The 21,207-nt window shown below is 39.6% G+C and overlaps 1 protein-coding gene across 1 annotated transcript in view; it reads left to right on the forward strand.

Annotated features, from left to right (window-relative positions):
• LOC145767190 (dynein axonemal assembly factor 8-like) overlaps window positions 1-21,207 on the forward strand; it is a 164,841-nt gene that overhangs the window by 142,940 nt on the left and 694 nt on the right. The window contains exon 39 of the mRNA XM_082578967.1: window positions 17,157-17,242. Coding sequence (XP_082435093.1) covers window positions 17,157-17,242 — 86 coding nt within the window. The remainder of the gene's footprint in view (window positions 1-17,156; window positions 17,243-21,207) is intronic.

The raw sequence follows: 21,207 nt of genomic DNA on the forward strand, positions 1-21,207 counted from the left end.
TTGTATGTGCCACGTTGCGTACCCCTTCCACCCTACGGGGTTCTTTACTGAAACATTTGTCATTACTTTTAATCGAAGTGCAATTTATACGAAAGACGACACAAATTTGATTGTATCAGCACCAAGATTGACTGGGGGCAGGGTCGTGTTATCCGCCCCGACCGGGGGGGGCACGATTGTTTTGGGGCTCACTCATTTTTATATGTTTTTTCACGTTTTAATGTTTTTTATTTAATGTTTTTGGCGGTTTAAAAAAGAGATACTTCAAAAGCGACCTTTGGCATACATAGTTTTAAAAGTAAATTAAATATAGTTATTACTTTTTAAAACCTCTACAGCAGTGTTTCCCAAAGTTTTTTTTAATAGCGCCCCCCTGGACAAAAAACAGAGTATCAAACGCCTCTTAACAAAAAGTAAAACCAAAGTTACTTTCCATTCATTACAACTTAAAGTCCAACTCTAATAAGACAGATGAGCCTCTTGATATCGGATTTCAGTTTGGATTGGAACAATCTTAAGTCTCCCCGTCTAACTATGTCAAGACGGTTTCTTTTGTTATCCAGAAGCGTTGTCACGGCACTGAAAGCACGCTCCACCAAGAATGAGTTGGGAAAGGCAATGACAACAACTTTGACCCGATTCCACATGTGAGGGTATTTCTCTTTGATTTGGTTCTGTAGCCAGAACGATTGATGCGAGATATTGAACTTCGGCTTGAGTGCAAAATCGCTTTGCAATGTTATCAGTTCCTTCTCAAGAATTCCATGCTCGGAAATATCACACAATGGGTCGATTATCCAGTCAGGGATTTCTAACTGGAATACATCCTGGAATCGAACTCCCATGTCTTTGAGTATTTCTTGAAGATGATTGCTGTACGTCTCTACATCTACATCAGATATGCCTCTGTCACTGGTATCAAGTTGATGCAAGTTTGAGATTTAGAAAAATTCTCGTCTAACTAAATTTCGCTGATACAACGTGAGCTTATTACTGAACCCAGACAGTGCCGATTTCACCTTGATTAGATTTACTTCGTTACCCTGAAGGGATAGATTCATTAAATTCGGAAAATGTATCTGACAAGTAGTCGATATTATTTCTCCTATCCGGGACGCAACTTTGTAAAAGGTACCATAAAAAAATCCCCTATACCAAGATTCAATAATAGTTTGACCAATCGGAGCGGGACTGATCAGTGGAGCGTGATATGTTGTTCTCAACAGTCAGTGGAGCGTGAGATTGCGTTTTTCACCAATCCAGGCTAGTGTTGCCAAATTTGGTACCGTACTCTGTTTATTAATTTAGTCCCCATTTAGAAACAGTTTGGTACCCATTCATTGAGTGTAGTTGGCGGCACTGCTCAAGGCTTAGAATGCTGATTAGTCAGTCCCAGTGGTCAGCCGTTTTTAAATGGCAGTTGAAAATATGAAGCAAATCGGTATAGCCTACCAACAACTAAACTTCACACTTAGGCTAAATTGGAAAGTGCTGATTGTACTTTAACATTTCAAAAAATACCAGATTTTGCAGATTCCTTTCTACTAGTTTGTCTCTCAGTCACATGTTCCAATGAACATAACCTAGCTTAAAACTGCATTTATTAAAAACCCTGTTGGTTACAAATTTTTCTGTGAGGACTTGTTAGGTTCATGGTGACTCTTTTGCTGTTTAAATTTAACGCCTCAAACTGGCACTTTCCTTAACATGAAATGGCCTGTCATGACCAAGGATTTTAACTACAACATGGCTGTTCGTACATAAGCCATCACTAGGCTAGTAGCTATAGCCTATCACCAAATTACACATTTTCTTTATGTTTTTATAAAAGGCCTATAACGTGTTCACTGGGAAAATGTAAAAGCTATAATACGTAGGCCTACATGAAAATGTATAAGCTATGTACCGTACATTAGGATTTTAGGATTAATTTGTTCTTTAGTTTGTCTATTGGGAATATTTTAATAACAACTGCTACTTTGAATGATTTCATCACATAATATTCATGTTGATTTCTACTTCATTTAGTTATCAATAATTACTCCATGTGTGTGAAAAAATGACTGTAAAAAATCTGTTGATACAAAATATCTTAATGGTCATTATGAGAGCCATTGAGAGGTTAACATAAGACAATCTCAAACCTGAGAACGATTTGTTCTCAATTCAGTTCAGTTCAGTTTGTTTTTATTTCTGACCATCACAACGAAAAAACGATATAGCCTAGCCTATGACAAACATAGCAGAGGTCTAGAAAAAAGTAGAAGCGACAAAACTGGACGTATAACGTGCATGATACCAAAGCAGGACAATCAGTTTAAAATATAGCACGGTCGCAACACCTCACCTCAATAAATGCTGTCATGTAGATTTGGTGAACAATGTAAATTATCTGGGCAACTGTAATGGTTGGGTGTAGCCTATAACAGACATTTCTATTACGAAGAACTTTTTGCAAGTAGGCTATTCTGAATTGTGACCTTATCAATTCCTGTTGGTGGTAAATATTATTGTTGTGTTGGTCAGTCAGAAGTGAATCAAGCTACACTACAACAAACTGTTTACCAAAATAAAAATTACTTAGCGCACTATAAAAATGATTGAACAACTTGCAATTAAATTCAGTTTTGGTACCAAACCTTATTGAAAAGATCAAAAAGTCCCTAGCGTACCGAACAGAGATAATGCTTGCTTCGCCTAGAATCCTAGATCAATGGTTTTTAAACTTGGGAGCGCGTAAAGATTCTACAAGGGGGACGCTGAGGTGGTAGGATTGACTGGTGAAGTGATTATACTGATTCATGATTATTATAGTTTTATACTTTTAACTTTATTTTCCAGCACTCATTCTTGCGGTTGTTTAGTCCATTGTTCAGTAACAATGGATGTATGTTTGTAACGTTATCATCATGCTCCACTGATCAGCACCGCTCTAATTGGTCAAACCATTGTTCAAAGGGGATTTTTTTATGGTACCTTTTACAAAGTTGCATCCGGGACGTCATTCGCAAGGCCAGGGTCACAACTCTGCAGAAATACCACTACAGTTTCAAACAGCGAATAAAATCGTGCAAGGCAATTTCCCTTGGAAAGCTCGTTCTTCGGTGTGGAGTAGTGAGCGCAATAGCGCTCAAAAGATCGGATTTGCGTAATTGCAGTGCTTCAAAGTAAGTCATTCATTACAACCTCAACAACCTTGTAAGGCACTGCGAAGCGGCGTTGCCAACATAATCGCACGACAAAAAATGCTTTGCAATCCTCTTCTTGTAACTGCCCCGATTTACTCTCAGCGCCCCCCAATCGCCTACTTTATAGCCAGCGCCTCCTTTATGATGGCAAACGCCCCCAAGGGGGCGCTGGCGCCCACTTTGGGAACCACTGCTCTACAGCTTGTTTCACCCTAAAAGGAGGATCATCAGGTGGTCCTGAAAAATATACAAAAACAATAAATCGGTAATACCTGAAAAGATATAATAAATCGGTAATACCTGAATTACAAAGACCTGCTTCCATCGGATGCCACAAAGCCTCAAGTAAGGCGTCCAAATGGAGACCAACATGGCCACCTGAAGATGCGGCCTAATTTGTCACATTTTGCAGATTTTGATTACAGCTACTGCTAGTGCTTGACTGACATTTTTTGAGATGTTTTTACTGTTTGCGGTTTCCTAATGACATAAAACTTTTTTGTTGCCTTGGGGAAGCAGTAGCAAATGAGAAAAAGTAAGTTGAAAAACGCAAAATCAGACTGTTATTGAAAATTAACAGTCTGACTAAAATCTTCGAAATCAAATTTTCTTTGTTTTTCAACATGTGAGGATGGTAAAACCTATTGTGTCATCTGGGGAAAAGAATAAAGAAAGCGTAAAAATCTAATTTTTAGAAAAATTTATTTAAACGTTCGCCCAAAGTTAGAAAAACCTGGAAATTTCTGCAAAATGTGACAAATCAGGCCGTATTTTTAGGTGGCCATGAGACCAACAAGATTTAATAACGATATTTGTAAAGTTATTGAGAAGCAAAATGCGATAACCGTAGTAACTTGTAGAAATTAAATTTATGTTATTTTGAAGTGTTTGAGTTTAAATTTGGTGCGATGACGACATTCATCCACCAGTTCAGAATGCTTGTGGCTACAACCGGCCTTTATAATGACCAGCTTTTCAGCAAGACAAAGGCCACAATTATTGCGACCACTTAAACTGTAAGGCCGAGCATAGCCGTGGATGGATCTTGATACTCTAGGATTAACACCTCTGTCCTTAAGGTCCCAAACCGCCTTAGATACTTTTGGTGCTATTTCGTTTAAATCTATTCATGAAGGAACATTTGTGGTTGGAAAAACGTTTTTTTATAGTCATTTCGCAACAACCAATGTAATTTAGAACCTTAGGGCCATTATCAATGGTGACTTTGTAAACAACGGCCTTCTACAAGCATTTCCCATTCAAAGGGCAATCTGATTTCACCCTGCAATTGCAACCAGACTGAGATGGTTTATTTGTAGCCTGCAATATTGATTTATTGTGGATGGATATGATGCTTGCAACATTCGGAGTTCAACTATATTTTGGCTTAATAGTATTACGGTTGAATATCTTATGCAATCTATGATGGGGCGGAAAGTGGATGAAAATGAGTCCGAAAAACTCCTTACCAATGTTGCTATCAACCTGTAAGCTGAAAGGAGGATTAAACCACAAAATTTTCCGACTTCTTTTTTCTAGATGTTTGCTCGTTATTAATAGGATTGTAGAAAACTTTCTCTATAAAACTACTTTTCAAAAGGGCGCCATGATTATTTACTCTGCTGAAATGATAAATGTGAATTTTTTCTTTACATATGAAGAGTTTGCGGCTATAACCTAACGCTTTCATGTCCTAGTTTTAAAAGCTATCACTATACATAGGGAGTAGGACTAGGGACCCACTATTAGATTTCGGGGTTAGATAGTTCTTACGCGGCCCTGGTTGGGAGTATATCATGTCTGTCAACGTGCACAACATTTTTCTAGCAGTCACATTAAGGCTGAGCTGATCTTCAATTCTACGCTTTGGTTTTCTTATATAAATTACCTATGGCACCTCTGACTAGTGAAAAACTCTGCCGTGTCATCTGCGTTGAGCCTCCTAGAAAGAAGTTGCAAGTTATCAAAACTAACTTTAAAGTTGGTTTAACCTAAGCCATACCTAACTAGTCATATCATTTTAGCCTGCTTTACAATAAAAAACACCGCATGGTGATAAAAGTCAGGATGTCGATTGACGAAGACACTAAACCAGGGATGTCTAAACTTTTCCTCAAGCGGACCAAATTTAATAATGCGGGTGCCCGCGGGCCAACAATCTCTGATAATCTTGTTTTACTCGAAGAAAGATGCATTATATAGTAATATTGTATTGTTATCGTTTTCATACAACAAACCAATATGCAGGTTTAAGTACTTTGTTCACGATCACGAGATCTGATCTTAGGCTATAAGACATAAGTCATCTAATTTTTTATTATAAATTGAATTATCAAGATATTTTGAAAACACAGCTGTGTAGCCTACATGTGAAAAGTGAAATTGACATCTTGATTTCAATTCCCTAGTCAAATTTGGTTCGAAGTTAGCGGTAGACAACCAGAAAACATTACGTAAGTGGGAGTCGCTCAGTTTTGATCTCAAGCAGTTTTTGTTTGAGTTCATAACCGAAGACGTTTGCATTTCTGGCCTTTTTTATCCAGCTGCAGGTAAAAAAGCACAAGGGAAAGTTGTTGCTCTCGACTTCTGCACTCGCCGTCGCAGTGAAGCTCAGTTAGCTGCAGGTGAGCCGGAGTATCATCAGGGTTCACGCAGAAAGAAGGGAATAGACATAAGTCCTTTTCAATTGTGGTAAAATCCCAAAGCAGTCGTTTAATTCGCTAGTAAAGAAATGAATGCTCACTCATGACTACAGTATACTCTCTTCTCGTGGACAAGAAAAAAGTCGGCAAGAAAAGTTAGAATCAGTATTGCGTCATAATTGCAAGGTCAACTATTACTACTACATATCATGGCCGATGCGGCCTTTGATGAACTAGATGCTCAGTTAGTAAATTCTTCCAATGTTCCCTTTGTCGTGCAGTTTCCCAAAGTGTTCTTGGTTGGCTGATTGATGTATTTCGTTGAAAATTAGATGCAAATGTTGTTCGTTGCCTGCCACGAGCAGTGACGAGCACGTCTCCCGAGAAGGCGACCACTTACACAAAAATTTTCGAATTCTTCTTTTCTGATGATGTGACCGAGAAATTTGAGTTGCCTTTAAGTTATGTTGTTCAATAGTTCCTTATCTTGATGTACCTGGTTTAAAAGTTCTGCATTTGTGATGTGATCAGTGTATGAAATCCTGCGCATTCTTTTGTAAAACCGCATTTCAGCTGCTTCAATGTTACGCTTAGTTTCTGTGTTGAAGGTCCATTTTTCACAACCATACTGGAAAACAGACCACACCACCACTTTGAGAAGTCGCACCTTCAGAGGAATAGAAAGCTTGCGATCCAATAGAATAGGTCGTAGTCTATTAAAAGCGTCTTTGGCTAGGCCTATTTTTCTTCGAATCTCTTTCTTATATCGTGCGTCCGCTGTTAAAAGAGAACCAAGATAGTTAAAAGAAGACACTTGTTCAATTGTGATGCCTCCCTGGTGAAGTACAAAGTGGGGTTCAGGACTTTGTTTTGAGATAGTCATGCATTTTGTTTTTTTGTCATTATTTCGGATTCCATATTTTGCGCTGATGTCTAGAGTTTTGATAATTAGTGTTTGTAGACCGTCCGGGGATGTTGCTATGAGCACAGTGTCATCAGCATAGCGAATATTGTTTAATGAGATGCCGTTTACTAAAACTCCCTCAACAATGCCTTCTATTTCTCTGAGAATCATTTCACTATACAAGTTAAACAGATCTGGTGACATCACAGCCTTGTCTGACCCCACGTTGAATTTCAAAATATCTAGACAGACCTTCTAGTAGGCGAACTGCAGCTTGTTGTTGGTAATACACATTCGTCAACTATTAATACACACAATAGTCAACTATTAAATAGTTGCAAAGATTGAGCAGAATTGCCAGATCATACTTATGACAAAGCGTCATATCCTCTTAGACCCAACCCAGCCCTCTATGTCCAAGCAGCCAAGACCAACCCCAACAACTAACTGGTAGCTTTGCATTTTTTGCCAAGCAGAGACAGATGAACCTTTGCAGTGCCCACTAAGATCTACTATGAAACCGAGAGGTGTTGGCTATGCATCATTGAAAGAAGACCTCGTCCAGTTCAAGGGACTTCGTCGCATTCCAATGGAATTCGACGTCAACAGACTGGGTGATGGCGATGACATAGAAGCTAACTTGAGGAGACACAGTGCTCAGTGGCACAAGAAATGTCGTTTAAAGTTCAACAAAAAATGTTTGACCAGCAGAACAGAGCAGAATCTGCTTCAGGACAACAATTTGGTACCGGTACTCCAACCCTGCGCACACGATCAGCAGCTGCCCACGGGCTTCCACACTCCACAGTTAACCGAGCCTACCTGTTTCTTCTGCAATAAGCCAGCTGGTACCGCAGACTTGCACCAAGCAGCTACAATAGGAATTGACAAGAACGTTCGAAGATGTGCCACTGAATTGGAGGACACTGAACTGCTGGCCAAGCTGTCTGCAGAAGACGATTGCCATCGAGGCAAAATACCATCGCAACTGTCTCCGTGCATTATACAACAAAATCAGACCAGCATCACTCAAAGACGAGGACGATGATCGATTGCATGACATAGCCTTTGCTAAGCTGGTTGTGTTCATGGAGGACATGCATGAAGATGAGGAGTGAGGACAATGCCCCTGTATTCAAACTCTCCCACGTGGCTAACCTCTACAAGATCAGATTAGAGCAGCTGGGTGCCACGGTAACCAACAGGGTACACACAACCGGACTAAAGGATAGGCTTCTTTCTGCACTTCTTGATCTGAGAGCGCATTCGCAGGGCCGAGACATACTTCTCTTGTTTTAGAAAGACATAGGTTCCGCCCTGATGAAGGCTTGTGATGAGCAGAACAACGCTGTGGTCAAAGGGTCTGGTGGAGCTATTGAATTGACAAGAAACCCTGGAGCACTCAGGTGCTGGATGGTGGCAGGGCCAGAAATAGCCAGGATCATTACAGAGTTTGAAAAGCAAGCCACGAGAGGACATGACGACATCAGGCATTTTCACCCTGACCAGAAACCTGGAGTACAGACAGGCAGCCTTTGTGAAGGATATCAGGGCACGTATGGAAGTGTTTCAAGAGATGGAGAATCCCTTTCTAGAGAACTCTCAAGATTTGCTGGTCCTTGACACGCGAGACATCGTGGAAACTCCAGTGGCATAAGCTGTGGGGAAGATTGAATCCCTTGTTGAGAAGCAATAGAGCCTACAACGTTTGTTAAAGAAAGGTTAGAATTATTGCACGAAGCCAGTTACAGACACACTGACCAAGAACAAGTTGCCGCTCTTCAGTCGGCCACAGACCAAGACGCAGTCAAAGCAGCAGATGCAACTCGCAGCAGTGAAGAGTGACTGTAGTCTCTTCTCGAGGCTGTATATTGCATGTCAATCACGTGATGGCGATTTTTACCAGTTCTTCTCCCATGAGAACCAGGCAGCTCCACCTTCATTATTAACAGGAGGCCGACTACGCATTCGAGTCAAAGCAGATCTGCTACACTGCCTGAAATCAGACCAAACTGTGACCACAAAAGCATATGTGGTTGATGTCATAATCCTTGATGGGGCATCTATTGTTCAAATGCTTAATCCTGTTACGGCAAAGACATTTGAAGAGTATATGAACACATTTTTTGCACCTTACATCTTCACTCAACTGGAAAAGGTCCAAAGACTGGACCTCGTCTGGGATGTATATCTGCCTGAAGGGCACAACCAGACAGAAGAGGGGTAAGGTCATCAGGAAAAGAGTGACTCCCTCTACCGTTATGCCTAAGAACTGGAAGGACTTCCTTGGTGTTGACCAAAACAAGACTGAACTCTTTGGTTTCTTGTCACGAGAGACCGTCTTCCAATAGCTAATGGCAAGGAAATGTATGCGACCTGTGGAATTGATGTCCTGTGCTCTCCTGCCGAGGCAGACTTGACCAACCTCTCCCCATGTTCTCAGAAGGAAGCGAATACACGCATGCTTCTACATGTGGAAGATGCTGTCCAGAAGGGGATGAGGAAGGTGACCATACGCACTGTAGATCCTGATGTTGTGGTACTGGCTGTGGCTTCCTTCAACCACATTAACCCTGACGAGCTGTGGATAGCTCTTGCTGGTACTGGGTCCAGCTTCCGGTAAATAGCTGTTCACCGTTTGGCTGCCGCCATGAAGCCCAAACGATGGGCTGCTCTCCCGGTCTTTCATGCCCTCACAGGGTGCGACACTCTGTCTGCATTCGCTAGCAGGGAGATGAAGACTGCCTGGGAGATTTGGACTGTTTTACCAGAGGTTACTTATGCCTTCGAAGAACTACTACGGTACGCATGCGAAGTGATGTCAGTGAGGAGTCAATGTCACTGCTGGAACGCTTTGTTGTGCTGATGTATGACCGCACCAGTGATATCATGGAAGTGAACGACGCTAGGAAACAGCTTTTCGCACGCAAGTCGAGGGTCTAGAAAACATCCCTCCTATGCAGGCAGCACTCCAGCAACACATCAAGCGGGCATCTTTCCAGGCCAATTGCTGGAACTAAACTCTGGTCCTGAATCCCAAGTTTCCGAGCCCATCTGACTGGGGCTGGACAAAGGAGGTTCTGAGTGGCAGCCTCTCTGGATGACACTGCCAGAGGCATCAAATTCTTGCCAAGAACTGATCAACTGCAAGAAGGGGTGTACCGGCCGCTGCTAGTGCACCAAGGCTGCACTGAAGTGCACTGCATTATGTTCGGGAGATTGTTAGCTGCAATGAGACACCTCGACATTTATGCGGCAATATGGATAATTCGTCTGTATTTCATTACTGATATGTACTATTCATGAGTCTGAGGCCCCGCCTGGCCTCACTGTACTTCAAGCTTTTAAAGTCTTTGTCCAGGGCCTCCAAGAACCCTGCCGGGCCCCGGTGCAGATGTTGCTACCGGGCCCCTTAGCGTGACATGTCGCGTGATATCTCACAAATCACAAGCAAAATTTGCGGTGCGCGTTAATCCACAAGGCCAATGCATAACTGGTGTTCCGCACAGTATTTTTATTTTAAAACCAGACCTATTTAAAAAATAATACAAAGAATACATTAGGTTAAAGTATTAACACTCCATTATTTCACAAAGAATGCAGTATTGTAGTGGTGTTTATGACTTTAAATTCACAGATACACACTAGTTATACACAAAGATAAAAGGCTGTGGCTATATTTACACTATGTAGTGTAAATATAGCGTTGCCAGATAAAGAATTCTGCCCTAATTTGAGGAAAAGTTTATAGCTATTTTGGAATTTTTTATTAGTCCTGGGCAAAGATCAAAACCCTAACCTTATTCCTAAGTCTAACCCTTACCTTAACCTTTCCTAACTTTAATCCTAACTCTGGCATCACCTGATTGTAACCATGGAAAAAGTTGGTAAAAATAGCCACTTTGAAGATAAAAATGGCAACATACAGCTTTACATTAACATACCATATCATTTCTGACCTTAAAATTTGCAGAGACTAGGGGAGCAAACTTGGATTAATGCATTGCTATTGTTCATGACATTAAGAAATACCTTCATTTCAGGGTCATTAGGCTGCTTCTTATTTTTACTCCTTTATTTTTCTTTGCTTAAGTGAAACTGCATTCAAGCACGATTGAGGGTCACTTTCTCTTCATTTCTACAGCAAGTGCCCAAGTGGTCAGTAGCCTACTCAGCAGAAAACAAAGTTGAATATATTTCTATTTCCAAGTGTTTATCGATGTAAATGTACCTACATCTATCACTATACCATGTATCGAGACCTTTACAAAAACCCTGCAATACTACAGAATGCCTGTTTTGAGTCAATATTGACACTGTTCCTGAAATTCAAGTGTAAGATTGGACTGGCCTGGCTGGAGAAGACCGAAACTTGCTGGCATTCCAATATAGCAAAATCAGTCAACAAGTCCTAAAAACTCAAAAATACTGTACTGTATATTAAAGAAGTTCCATGATTTCAGTATAATTAGTATCCAAAAAAAACACTTGAACATTTTTGTACTGAAAAAGTGACAGTAACGACTTCTTGCTCGGCAATTCTAAGAATATTTCAATACTTTTTACTATTTTCTGAATTCTTAAAATATCACACTAAACAAGATTATATACAACTAAAATTGTACCAGTTCAACATGATTACACATAACTGTCACTGCTTGCTTGTGTCATAAATTGACAAGATGTCAGAAAAATGCATGGAATACCTTCTGTGTATGACTGTAACCTAACCTGATCAATCAATTGCTTATTAAAACTTACATACCCAAATATTCACATTAAAGCCCCCAGACTAACACTGAAATTAAAACATTGAAATAAACTGAAATATTCATTCACACTGCAATATGTGTTTTCTGTAGTTTTTAAAAAAAGAATGCCCATGATGGGCCCAATCAAAATACGAAACTAATATAAAAAATAATATTTTATGCAAAATCGACCATAGCACGCAAATTTAAACATTTTGTCAGGCCCCCTGAAAGCAAAAAATTAAAAATTTTGTAGTCTTAAAAAAAGAGTATACCCATAATGGGCCCAATCAAAATACGAAAGTAACAGTAAAAACAATATTTTATGCAAAATCGACCTGAGCACGCAAATTTAAACATTTTGTCAGGCCCCTTGAACTCAAAAAATTGAAAATTCTGTAGTTTTGAAAAAGGGCATACCCATGAGGGGGCCCAATCGACATACGGAACTAATATAAAAACAATATTTTATGCAAAATCGTTGAAATCAACTTTAACGCGTGAATTTAGACATTTTGTCAGGCCCCCTTGATCTCACCGGTGCAATGCATCGGTTGTCCCCCCTCTTGTGGGCCCTGTCTCTGTCTAATGTACATTAAACATTACACTGCAGCAAATTATCATAACATGTCTTTCAAATAATTCCCGAGACAAACAATCTGCACCAAAATAGTGAAAAACTGTAATTTAGATCATTGACCTCTCAAAGTCATCAGAGGTCAAATCTGACTTAGCCTAATTCCCGATCTTAAAATGAACCTTATAATATTATGTACTAAGGCTGGTGAAAAATTTCATGCTTTAATAATTATTAACATGTGTTTCAAATAATTCCCGAGACAGACATAGCCTACTGTACCAGAATCGTGAAAAACTGTAATTTAGGTCATGTTTAGGTTATAGACCTCTCAAGGTCATCAGAGGTCAAATCTGTCTAAGTCAGTCAGACTAAAGATTACGCCAAACCCGATCTTAAAATGAACCTTATGATACGTACTAACACTGGTGAAAATTTCATGCTTTAGTCATAATTTGCACAATGGTTATGATAACCCGCTGCACTATAATAATCAATATTTCTCGTATATCGTAACCTTACCAGATGAAAAACATATTCACCATTGTGCAATACATGTTCTATACTTGTTTAATCGCAATGTGACGCCGGCGCCGAGTCAGACTGCGCTCACCCTCTGAGCCAGCCAGTGGTGCCAAATGTCACCATTGTAGTGGATTAAAACTCATCCGCTACAGTTCTTTTATACTTGCTATTTTTCGGGATACTTTCAGAAATATTTTGCTGCAATTTATTAAAATCCACTAAAAGTCATAAAATACCAATAAATATGAATATTATATACATTACTTTGATAGAAACAGGTAAATATCCATTTGGCCTTGTTTATCTATTATTTTCCTTGTTTGGCCTTTCTTTGTATTATTTTGGCTTTCCGAACACAGTACCCTGATCATGTGCTATGACACATGACATCGTCATAGCACAAGACTAGGGTACTATGTTCCGAAAGTTGTGCAATTCGCTATTACCACAGCGAACAGATTTGGCACGATCCCAACAACTTCAGCAATTAAAAAAGTGAAGCAAATGTGGAAAAAGTCAAAAAGCGGTGTCTTGAGTTAAGAACAACGACAAAAAAACAATGAAATTATTGCTGTGTTGGTCGGCCGATGGCAGTGGTGCGTTATCATGAGAGTTGGTGGTCAATGGGAGCACAACAACCAGTAGCGCACCCAGCATGGGGCTAAGGGGGCTCAAGCCCCCCCCAACCAGTCACAAAAAACGAAGTTTTTGTATGTTCCCCATAATTATATACCTTTTGCTTACAGGTTAGATATGAATAAGACACTACAATACAACAGGGCTGAGCATTATAACAATATATTTTAAATATTTACAAATAGTTTAACAGTCGACCGTTTTCGGTTTAACTTTAAGCCCTCATAAGGAATCTGAAAATTATTAAAAAATGCAATAAATTTCAACTTCTTGAGGGTAAAATTACATTAGGAAAAGGCAACTACATAAATAACTACAAAAAAATTTGCACTACAGGGAACGTGATACATCAAGTAAATGTTGAAGAGAATAGACGCGCCTCAAGCAAATAATTGTTTGTTTAAATTTGGGATGTATCATTAACAGTGCTTCCTGAATTTTGGTGTCAAATTAGGATTTGCCTTTGCGTAAAATTTTAAATGAGTCAGCAGAGAATTTTTGATCTGTGCAAAAAGAACACTCCATGATATGGTCTTTGATAGCACCTTTCTTTAACTCTCTAAAGTTCAGATGCTCCCGTACTCTCGTGGTCAAATGTCTGGTGGACATACCGATGTACCATACGTCAATGCCGAATCAAACGGACATGTAAAACTGAATACGACATTTGAGCAGAGAGACGAAGGCGTCTGCGACTTTAATTGAAAATACGAACTAATTTTGAATGTTTTGTAAGTAGGAAAAATGTCCACATCAAATTTAGGGTACTGTTTACTAAATTAGTGCTTTGTTTCAAACTGTTTTCGTGCTAGTTGTTGTTTTCGCACTTATTTGTGTTGGCAAACGGAAAGCTAATTCTATTTTGTCATGATGATGGTTATGTGCCTGATCTGATACAGACGTTGGCGATCATGATCTTCCAAACTTCTCTGTCATTTGCCATTCGTATAAAATCGTTCGTTTTGACTGTTGTGTTTGTGGCCCATTGAATCAATCCATTTAAATAAGTTAATCTTTGTCGACCTCTGCTTCTTTTTCCCTGTATCATCCCCAATAGTGCTAATTTTTTCAAATCTCCATGTCTGTGAATATGACCTACAAATTGCATCTGACGCCTTCTAACTGTTGTTATTAATCTCCTTTCTGCATTTGCCAATTTCATAACTTCGTCATTACTCTTCTTTTCAGTCCAAGATATCCTCAACATCCTTCTGAGAAACCACATCTCAGCAGCCTCTAGTCTTTTCTTCATATCTTTACTTATTGTCCAGCATTCACATCCGTAGGTTAGAACTGATTCTACATATGCTTTTAAAACTTTAATTTTGATCTTTATTGTCATGTTGCAATTCCTGAAGACTGTGCTCATTTTACTGAAAGTATCCATTGCTATAGCGATTCTCTTTTTAATTTCAGTGTCACTTTTGCCATCGGAAGTTATAATGTATCCAAGATATTTAACTTTATCAACTTGTTTCACTGTAACACCATTGAGTGTAAGGCTGCAATTTGGATAAGTTTTCTTTTTTGAAACCGTCATGCATTCTGTTTTTCTTGAATTTAACTCTAAACCCGTTGCTTTACTCTTACTGACAACAGAATTTAATAAGTCCTGTAGATTGTTTGCAGATTCTGCTATCAAGACTGTATCATCACAGCGTATCTCAAGTTTGTTATATTTTGTCCTCCAACCTTTAATTTTGTACTCCATTCATATATTCGATGTCTCTCAAAATCATCTCACTGTATTTTGTCATACATGACGAAAAAGTCGAGATCTAGCCTATAGAAAATTGCGAGTGTGGACGTAGGGATGAGAGTGCTGGTGGTTCTAATAGCATGGGGTGCACTAGGCCAACTTCTTAGTGCACTAGGTGTGGTGTAGCGCGTGTCGTCACGCACCACTTCTCTCTTGCCGACAGCGCAGTGTGGGTTTGCCGATTGCCTGACTTGGCTTCTCTTGGTTTCTTTCGTGTTGGTTCATTCTTTAGTTTTCAGTTAACAGTGTAGCAGTGCAATCGGCAGTTTAAGTAGAGTCTTGTTTTAGTTTGTCATTTAATACTTTCTGTTAACATTCTTTAAAGCTAGTTTTCAATTGCAGGATATTCACGTTTTAAGTTTATTAAAGCCTACTTTACTGAAATGAGTTTGTTGGTTTCAATGTAGGTCATGTCAATTTAATAAACTTATTTAAGCAAGAATCAGAAAGATGGACAGACATATTCCTCGTCCTAAAGACCTTTCAGTTGATCCTAACTCCGCTGACGCCCCTACCATTTTCAAGTTCTGGTTTCAGACTGTCACTGACTACATCGCTACACTTGAAGAGGTTCGCCAGGAAAGAACTCCTAATATCAACAAAACTAGAATAATACGTAGCTTCTTGTCCCCAGAGGTATATCTCTATGTCGAGGAAGTTGACGACTATGATGCAATTGTAGATACTCTCAAGAGAACATACGTAAAGAAGAAGAACAATGTCTACGCCAGGCATTTACTAATCAGCCGAAAGCAAGCCAGTGGAGAAATGGTCTTGGAATACCTTAGAGCGCTGAAACTACTCTCTAAGGACTGTACTTTTGACGACGTTTCTGCCCAAACGTATAAAGAGCAGTTTATTTGCGATTCTTTCATAAATGGCTTACAGTCTCCTGTCATCCGCCAACGTCTTTTGGAAGAGAATAACATAGACCTTCAACGTGCTTCGGAACTGAGCGACAGTATAGAAAGAGCACAACAACAATCTTGCATCATGGGGAGAGCTGCAAACACTTCGATAGCCTCAACGACAAATTATACGCGAGAAGGTAACAACATGCGTCCAGAGCACAAGGATCACGACGTTTCTGCTGCCACTTCCAAGTCCAGGGTACAAACCAGAAAATCATGTTACTTTTGTAACGGACCACTCCATGACCGTTGGTCCTGTCCAGCACACAAACAGAAATGCTACAATTGTGGAAAACTAGGGCATTTTTCCAAGGTCTGTCGCAGTAAAAGTTCATCAGTATCTTTGGCTTCTGCTGCAGAAAACCCAGTTGCTAACGCGGATTCTCTTAATTACTCGTCAACGCTTTCCAGGCACAGGGGCCCGTTATATTTTGCTGGAGCTCCTAACTGCCTGCATCGCACAGTGGTGGACGCTTTGGTAAATGGACATCCAGTTAAAGCCTTGCTGGATTCAGGTGCCTCGGATAACTTTATTGATAGAAAATTGGTAAACAAGCTGAAGATAAACCTTACAAAACAACCTCACACTGTGACCATGGCGTCGACCCATCACTTGGTCAAGACCGATGGCTGCGCTTGTTTGCATCTTGAACTCCTCGATAGAAGTTATCCAAAGATTTGTTTCGATGTCATTCCAAACTCTTGTGCTGATGTGATTTTAGGCCAAAATTTCTTTCAAAAACACGAGAAAGTCAACTAGGCCAACTTAATCTGATTGAGAGAACGAATCCTGATGTATCGGCAACCGGTGGGATGTGGGCCGCGAGTGCCTTTAAATATTAATCAAAGGGATGGGCATTGGCCTACTGTCACTGTTGTCGCAAATCACTCGGCCGACATTTCTGAATTAGCCCCCCCCCCCTAAAAAATTTTCTGGGTGCGCTACTGACAACAACACTAGGACCAGGCTACCAGTTTTGAGGCTTGCATTAAATTTGTTTTCAGCTAACACTCGTCAGGTTGCGTGATGTAAATTCACTTCTGAATTACCCTCAACACGAAGCAGTGAATTATTTGCAAATTCTGTATCTGTATAGCGAAGTGACTGTAGTTCGTCAAAATTTGTAACCTATACAGTCAAAATGTAAAGTTTTCATGTCACAGCTATTGTCTTCAATGATGCCGTTCGCTTATCATTCAGTTTGCCTTTGTCATAGTTTTTTTTAGCGACATCTTGCGGTAATGAAATATTTGATGTCGCAGATAGACAACTTGACTACCGGGCCGTGCCTGGTCATGCTGTTGCAGAGAGAGAATGGCTTGCTGTTGTTTGATTCCATAATAGGAAGGTACGTGTTGTTTGATGACCACTTGGCGAGGAATCTCAAGTATTAAGAAGTAAATATGTTCCATCTTCAACCCCTGTCTTCAACACAGAAACAATAAATTGTGCCAAGTTGATAAAGCTTGAAGTTGATTGAAATGAAATTTCCCAAAACTTGGTAATCATTAAATTGACTGGTTTCTCATAATCTTGAACTCGCCACCGACTGGATGATAATAATACCGACATCATCACCGGGCACAGCCTGCTTGGTTGCTCATATTAGCTACGTCACCACCAACTGGTTGCACATAATGCCGATGTCATCACCGGGTACTTGCCCGAATAAAATATTTTAGGTTTTTGTATATAGATTGAATCTTTATCCTCGGACTGGGAAAGCTTCTTGCAGAGCTTAATCCTGGCAGTTTCGCATACTTGTAGAGGCTTTGAATCACTGACGCAGGCCCGGTCACCGAGATTGACAGAGTGAAGTTTCCGATTGTTGAAGTTTTTTTTTTTTATTGCCGGGAAATTATTCCATCCATTAGATGCCGCTGAATGGAGAGCAGTCCTTAACGTGCGTTGCTCAAGCGCACACCCCGAGAGTCGAACCAGCGCCGCTTGATCTTGAAGCTTCTTCGTTCCAGAAGTGACGCGCTAACCAATTGAGCTATCGGGGCGGACTATAGCTTTTCGGACTATAGCTTTTCTAATATCAGTTGTAAAGTTTGAAAATAAGTTGTCATGGCGAAACAACCACCAGAAGTAGGCCTAAGTATTAAGGCGATGTGAAAATCAAAAAATTTTAAAAAATCAAAAATCGAATTATCACACAGGGTGACTATTGCTATGTAGAATATTTCTGTAAAATTTCACGCAAAAATATTCAGTAACCTTAAACATGTAGTCGATTTTGTCTTTGACATTTGTTGCCAGCACAGAGTTGCCAGGTACAATTTTTTTGAAGATAAAACTTTGTTTATTTTTTTAAATTGTAAAAATTTCCAACTTTAACAACCACAACAACAATTACATATGATGCGACTGCTAGTTGCCCTTTTAGGTAAAGTCTGGCGGTGTACGGTAAGATATTAAACAATCACCTGGCAACCCTATTTTTGCTTGGTCAGCAAAAACTGATGATATTAAAGCCTTTTTCACTTCCATGGCAAGAGTAGGAATGCACTGTGCATAAGATGACACTTTGGTTTTGTTGTAGTAATATGTATTACATAATCACACAACGCACTGCATTAATATTCGATTGTTTTCGCCGATTTACATTTGTTTTTTGACAGATATAGTAACTGCAAATCTCCAATGGTAGCTTACACATCAACCAACCAACTTTATATGTGCTTGTAAAACGTGCACAAACGAATGAAGAATAAAGACAATGAACAAGAAACAGTGGTGAATATCAAAACATTATACTGCAGCCAATGAAAGAAAGTCAGATTTCGTGTCTGCTTTCGGCAAGACCCTACGCGAAGCAATTCTCGCCCGAATGAAACCATCCCGTCGTTGATGGCCAGCAATACTTCCACAGTCGTTATGACTTCCCAAATGAGACGCTGCACAGCCTGAGTATGGGCAGGAAAATGAGGGTATTCAAACTTTGTGTTTATCAAACCCTTTAGTTCATCCATGGTCAAGTGTGAAGTAAGGATAGACTCAGTAAGCGTGGCATGGTCCCAATCAAAGAGAACAGTGAGTTGGCATCCAAATTTAATTTTGGTTGGGTAAAAGTGCGGACAGAAACATCACAAGAGTTACTGCCTTTGCGAATATTTTCTAACATGTTCACAGAAAAAGATCGCAGAGCAGGATCATCACTGAATACCGGGGCATTGTCACATTCAGATGTACCAAGTGCAGCTGGTTCGAAAGGAGAGTCAATTTCTTCATCAATTGCTGCAGAAAGCCGCTGTTTTTTCCAGTTCTCTTCCTCTATCACTTGTGACTTCTTTTGCTGCAGCGAAATCATCTCCTCGCTGTTGTTTGAGGCTCTTGAAAAACAAGTTTTTTGTGTGATTGATAAATGTAAAGAACACAAAATAATCCATGTAAATCAGTTCAGTTTGTTTTTATTTCTGACTGTCACAACGAAAAACAATATATGCCAAACATAACAATTAATACTCTTCGGACAAATGGCAGTAAAATTCAGTGATAGTCAAGAAAAATCTTCTCGCCATAGCACGACTAGCTTTAGTGAAAGCACAAGCCTGCCTTTACAGACATAGAAATCAGAACATCTGAATCACTTTCCCACGAGGAAATGCTTTAGGAAATCGAAAAATCCTTAAACCACCTACTATCTAGAGTTGGTTGAACTACATCTGCAATGGTGAAGTGGGGTTGTAGAATTGGCAGTAACCCATTCTCCTTCTCATATGGCTCCATTCAACAAATATAACAACAGACCAACCCCAGTACACAACATGGGACATGTCTATGCATGACCCTGTTATCAAAGAATATACTTATAAAAGCCTTACATTTCATAGAAAATTACTAGACAAAAAAGTTTGAAAACATACCGTATGTAAGAACTTACCTTTTTGTTAACTCTCTTTTGAAGTGTTTTCGTTGTCCTTTTGTCAAGAGGCCCAATTTGGTATAACGATGCTTCTACTCTACGATAACGTTGGGAGAGGAGAAACCTCAATTGTTTTAGGAATGCGATCTTCATTTGAAAAGAGAATAGTTAGCTTTTTTCCAGCTTCCTGAAAAATTAATTCCTTATGAGTGCTCTGTCTCTGTAAACGTGCAATTAATTATTTCAACACATTAAGGTTTTGAAAAGTGTCTTCTAGTTGGTTATTGTAGCCTACGTGTACTGTTCATTCATGCAAGCTATATGTTAGTATTTTTAACAACTACCCTTCATCCATACGAAGATATACGAGTTGGTCTATGTTTTATGTCACTACCAAGCTTAATTAAAACAAGTCAGAGAAAAACTTGCAGTAATAAAGTACTTGAGTAATGAGTATCACCTTTAACAAAGTACAGAATGCAAGAACATATCGTAGTGTTGGTAACTCAGCAGTGGGAAGCTCCTTGGAGGGTCCAATGACAGAAGAGCTTTCCATGCTTCTTACTCTCTTTTTAGAACTTTTAGGCATGATTTAACAGTTAACAATGCTACCCACAACAAGGTCAGCTTTATGAACTAAAGATAATATGTGAAGAGATTAATGTATTTTTTGAAGAAAAAAAACATAGCCCACTTACAGTACGGTACACAGAACTAAGAATTTAAGTGCTGAAAACTTAGTTGTCTGAGCCTTCCGTAATATTATGAACTTTATTAGTGTCATTCTCAAAGCTACATATAATAAATACAGAACCACAAACAGCAACTTCACCTGAATAAGCAGTTCTTATTCCAGAAGACCTGATAATTACAGACACTGCCTCTTAGGCCTACTTTACACAATTTGGAAAAACTAGCCTAAACTAACTTTGAACCGAAGCCTGAATGATTATTTAACAACCAAGCATAAAATCATAGCAAACAATTCGGCTGAACACAACTTCTTATCTGAATTTTGCAGCCTTATCTTCAATAATAATCAGCAATTCAGCATCTCAAGGTATAAATCTCTCAGCAGCAGACAGCAATCGCTCGCGCGCGCGTGTGTGTGCGGCACACAACGCGTTTTCCCTAACTAGCCATTCAGAGCGCGCTATCTGGATCACGTGGATTGATGCGTTGTGATAGTATTTTTTGTGGAATCACCTTGCAAGAATTAGAAAATACTAACCTTAAAACGCTTACATGTTTACGGATACTGGATTTTATTGCATAAAACTTCACAAAAATACTCTACACAACAGTAGTCACCCTGTGTGATAATTCGATTTTGTCCATTCAAATTTCACATCGCCTTACTAAGTATGTTCGCATAGCACTGTCAAGTAGAACTAGCGTAACGTAAAACATGTACCATCCCTGATAGTCATTTAACCTCACCTCAA

Source organism: Aplidium turbinatum, chromosome 3 (assembly GCF_918807975.1).
Source record: "Aplidium turbinatum chromosome 3, kaAplTurb1.1, whole genome shotgun sequence".
NCBI lineage: Eukaryota > Metazoa > Chordata > Ascidiacea > Aplousobranchia > Polyclinidae > Aplidium > Aplidium turbinatum.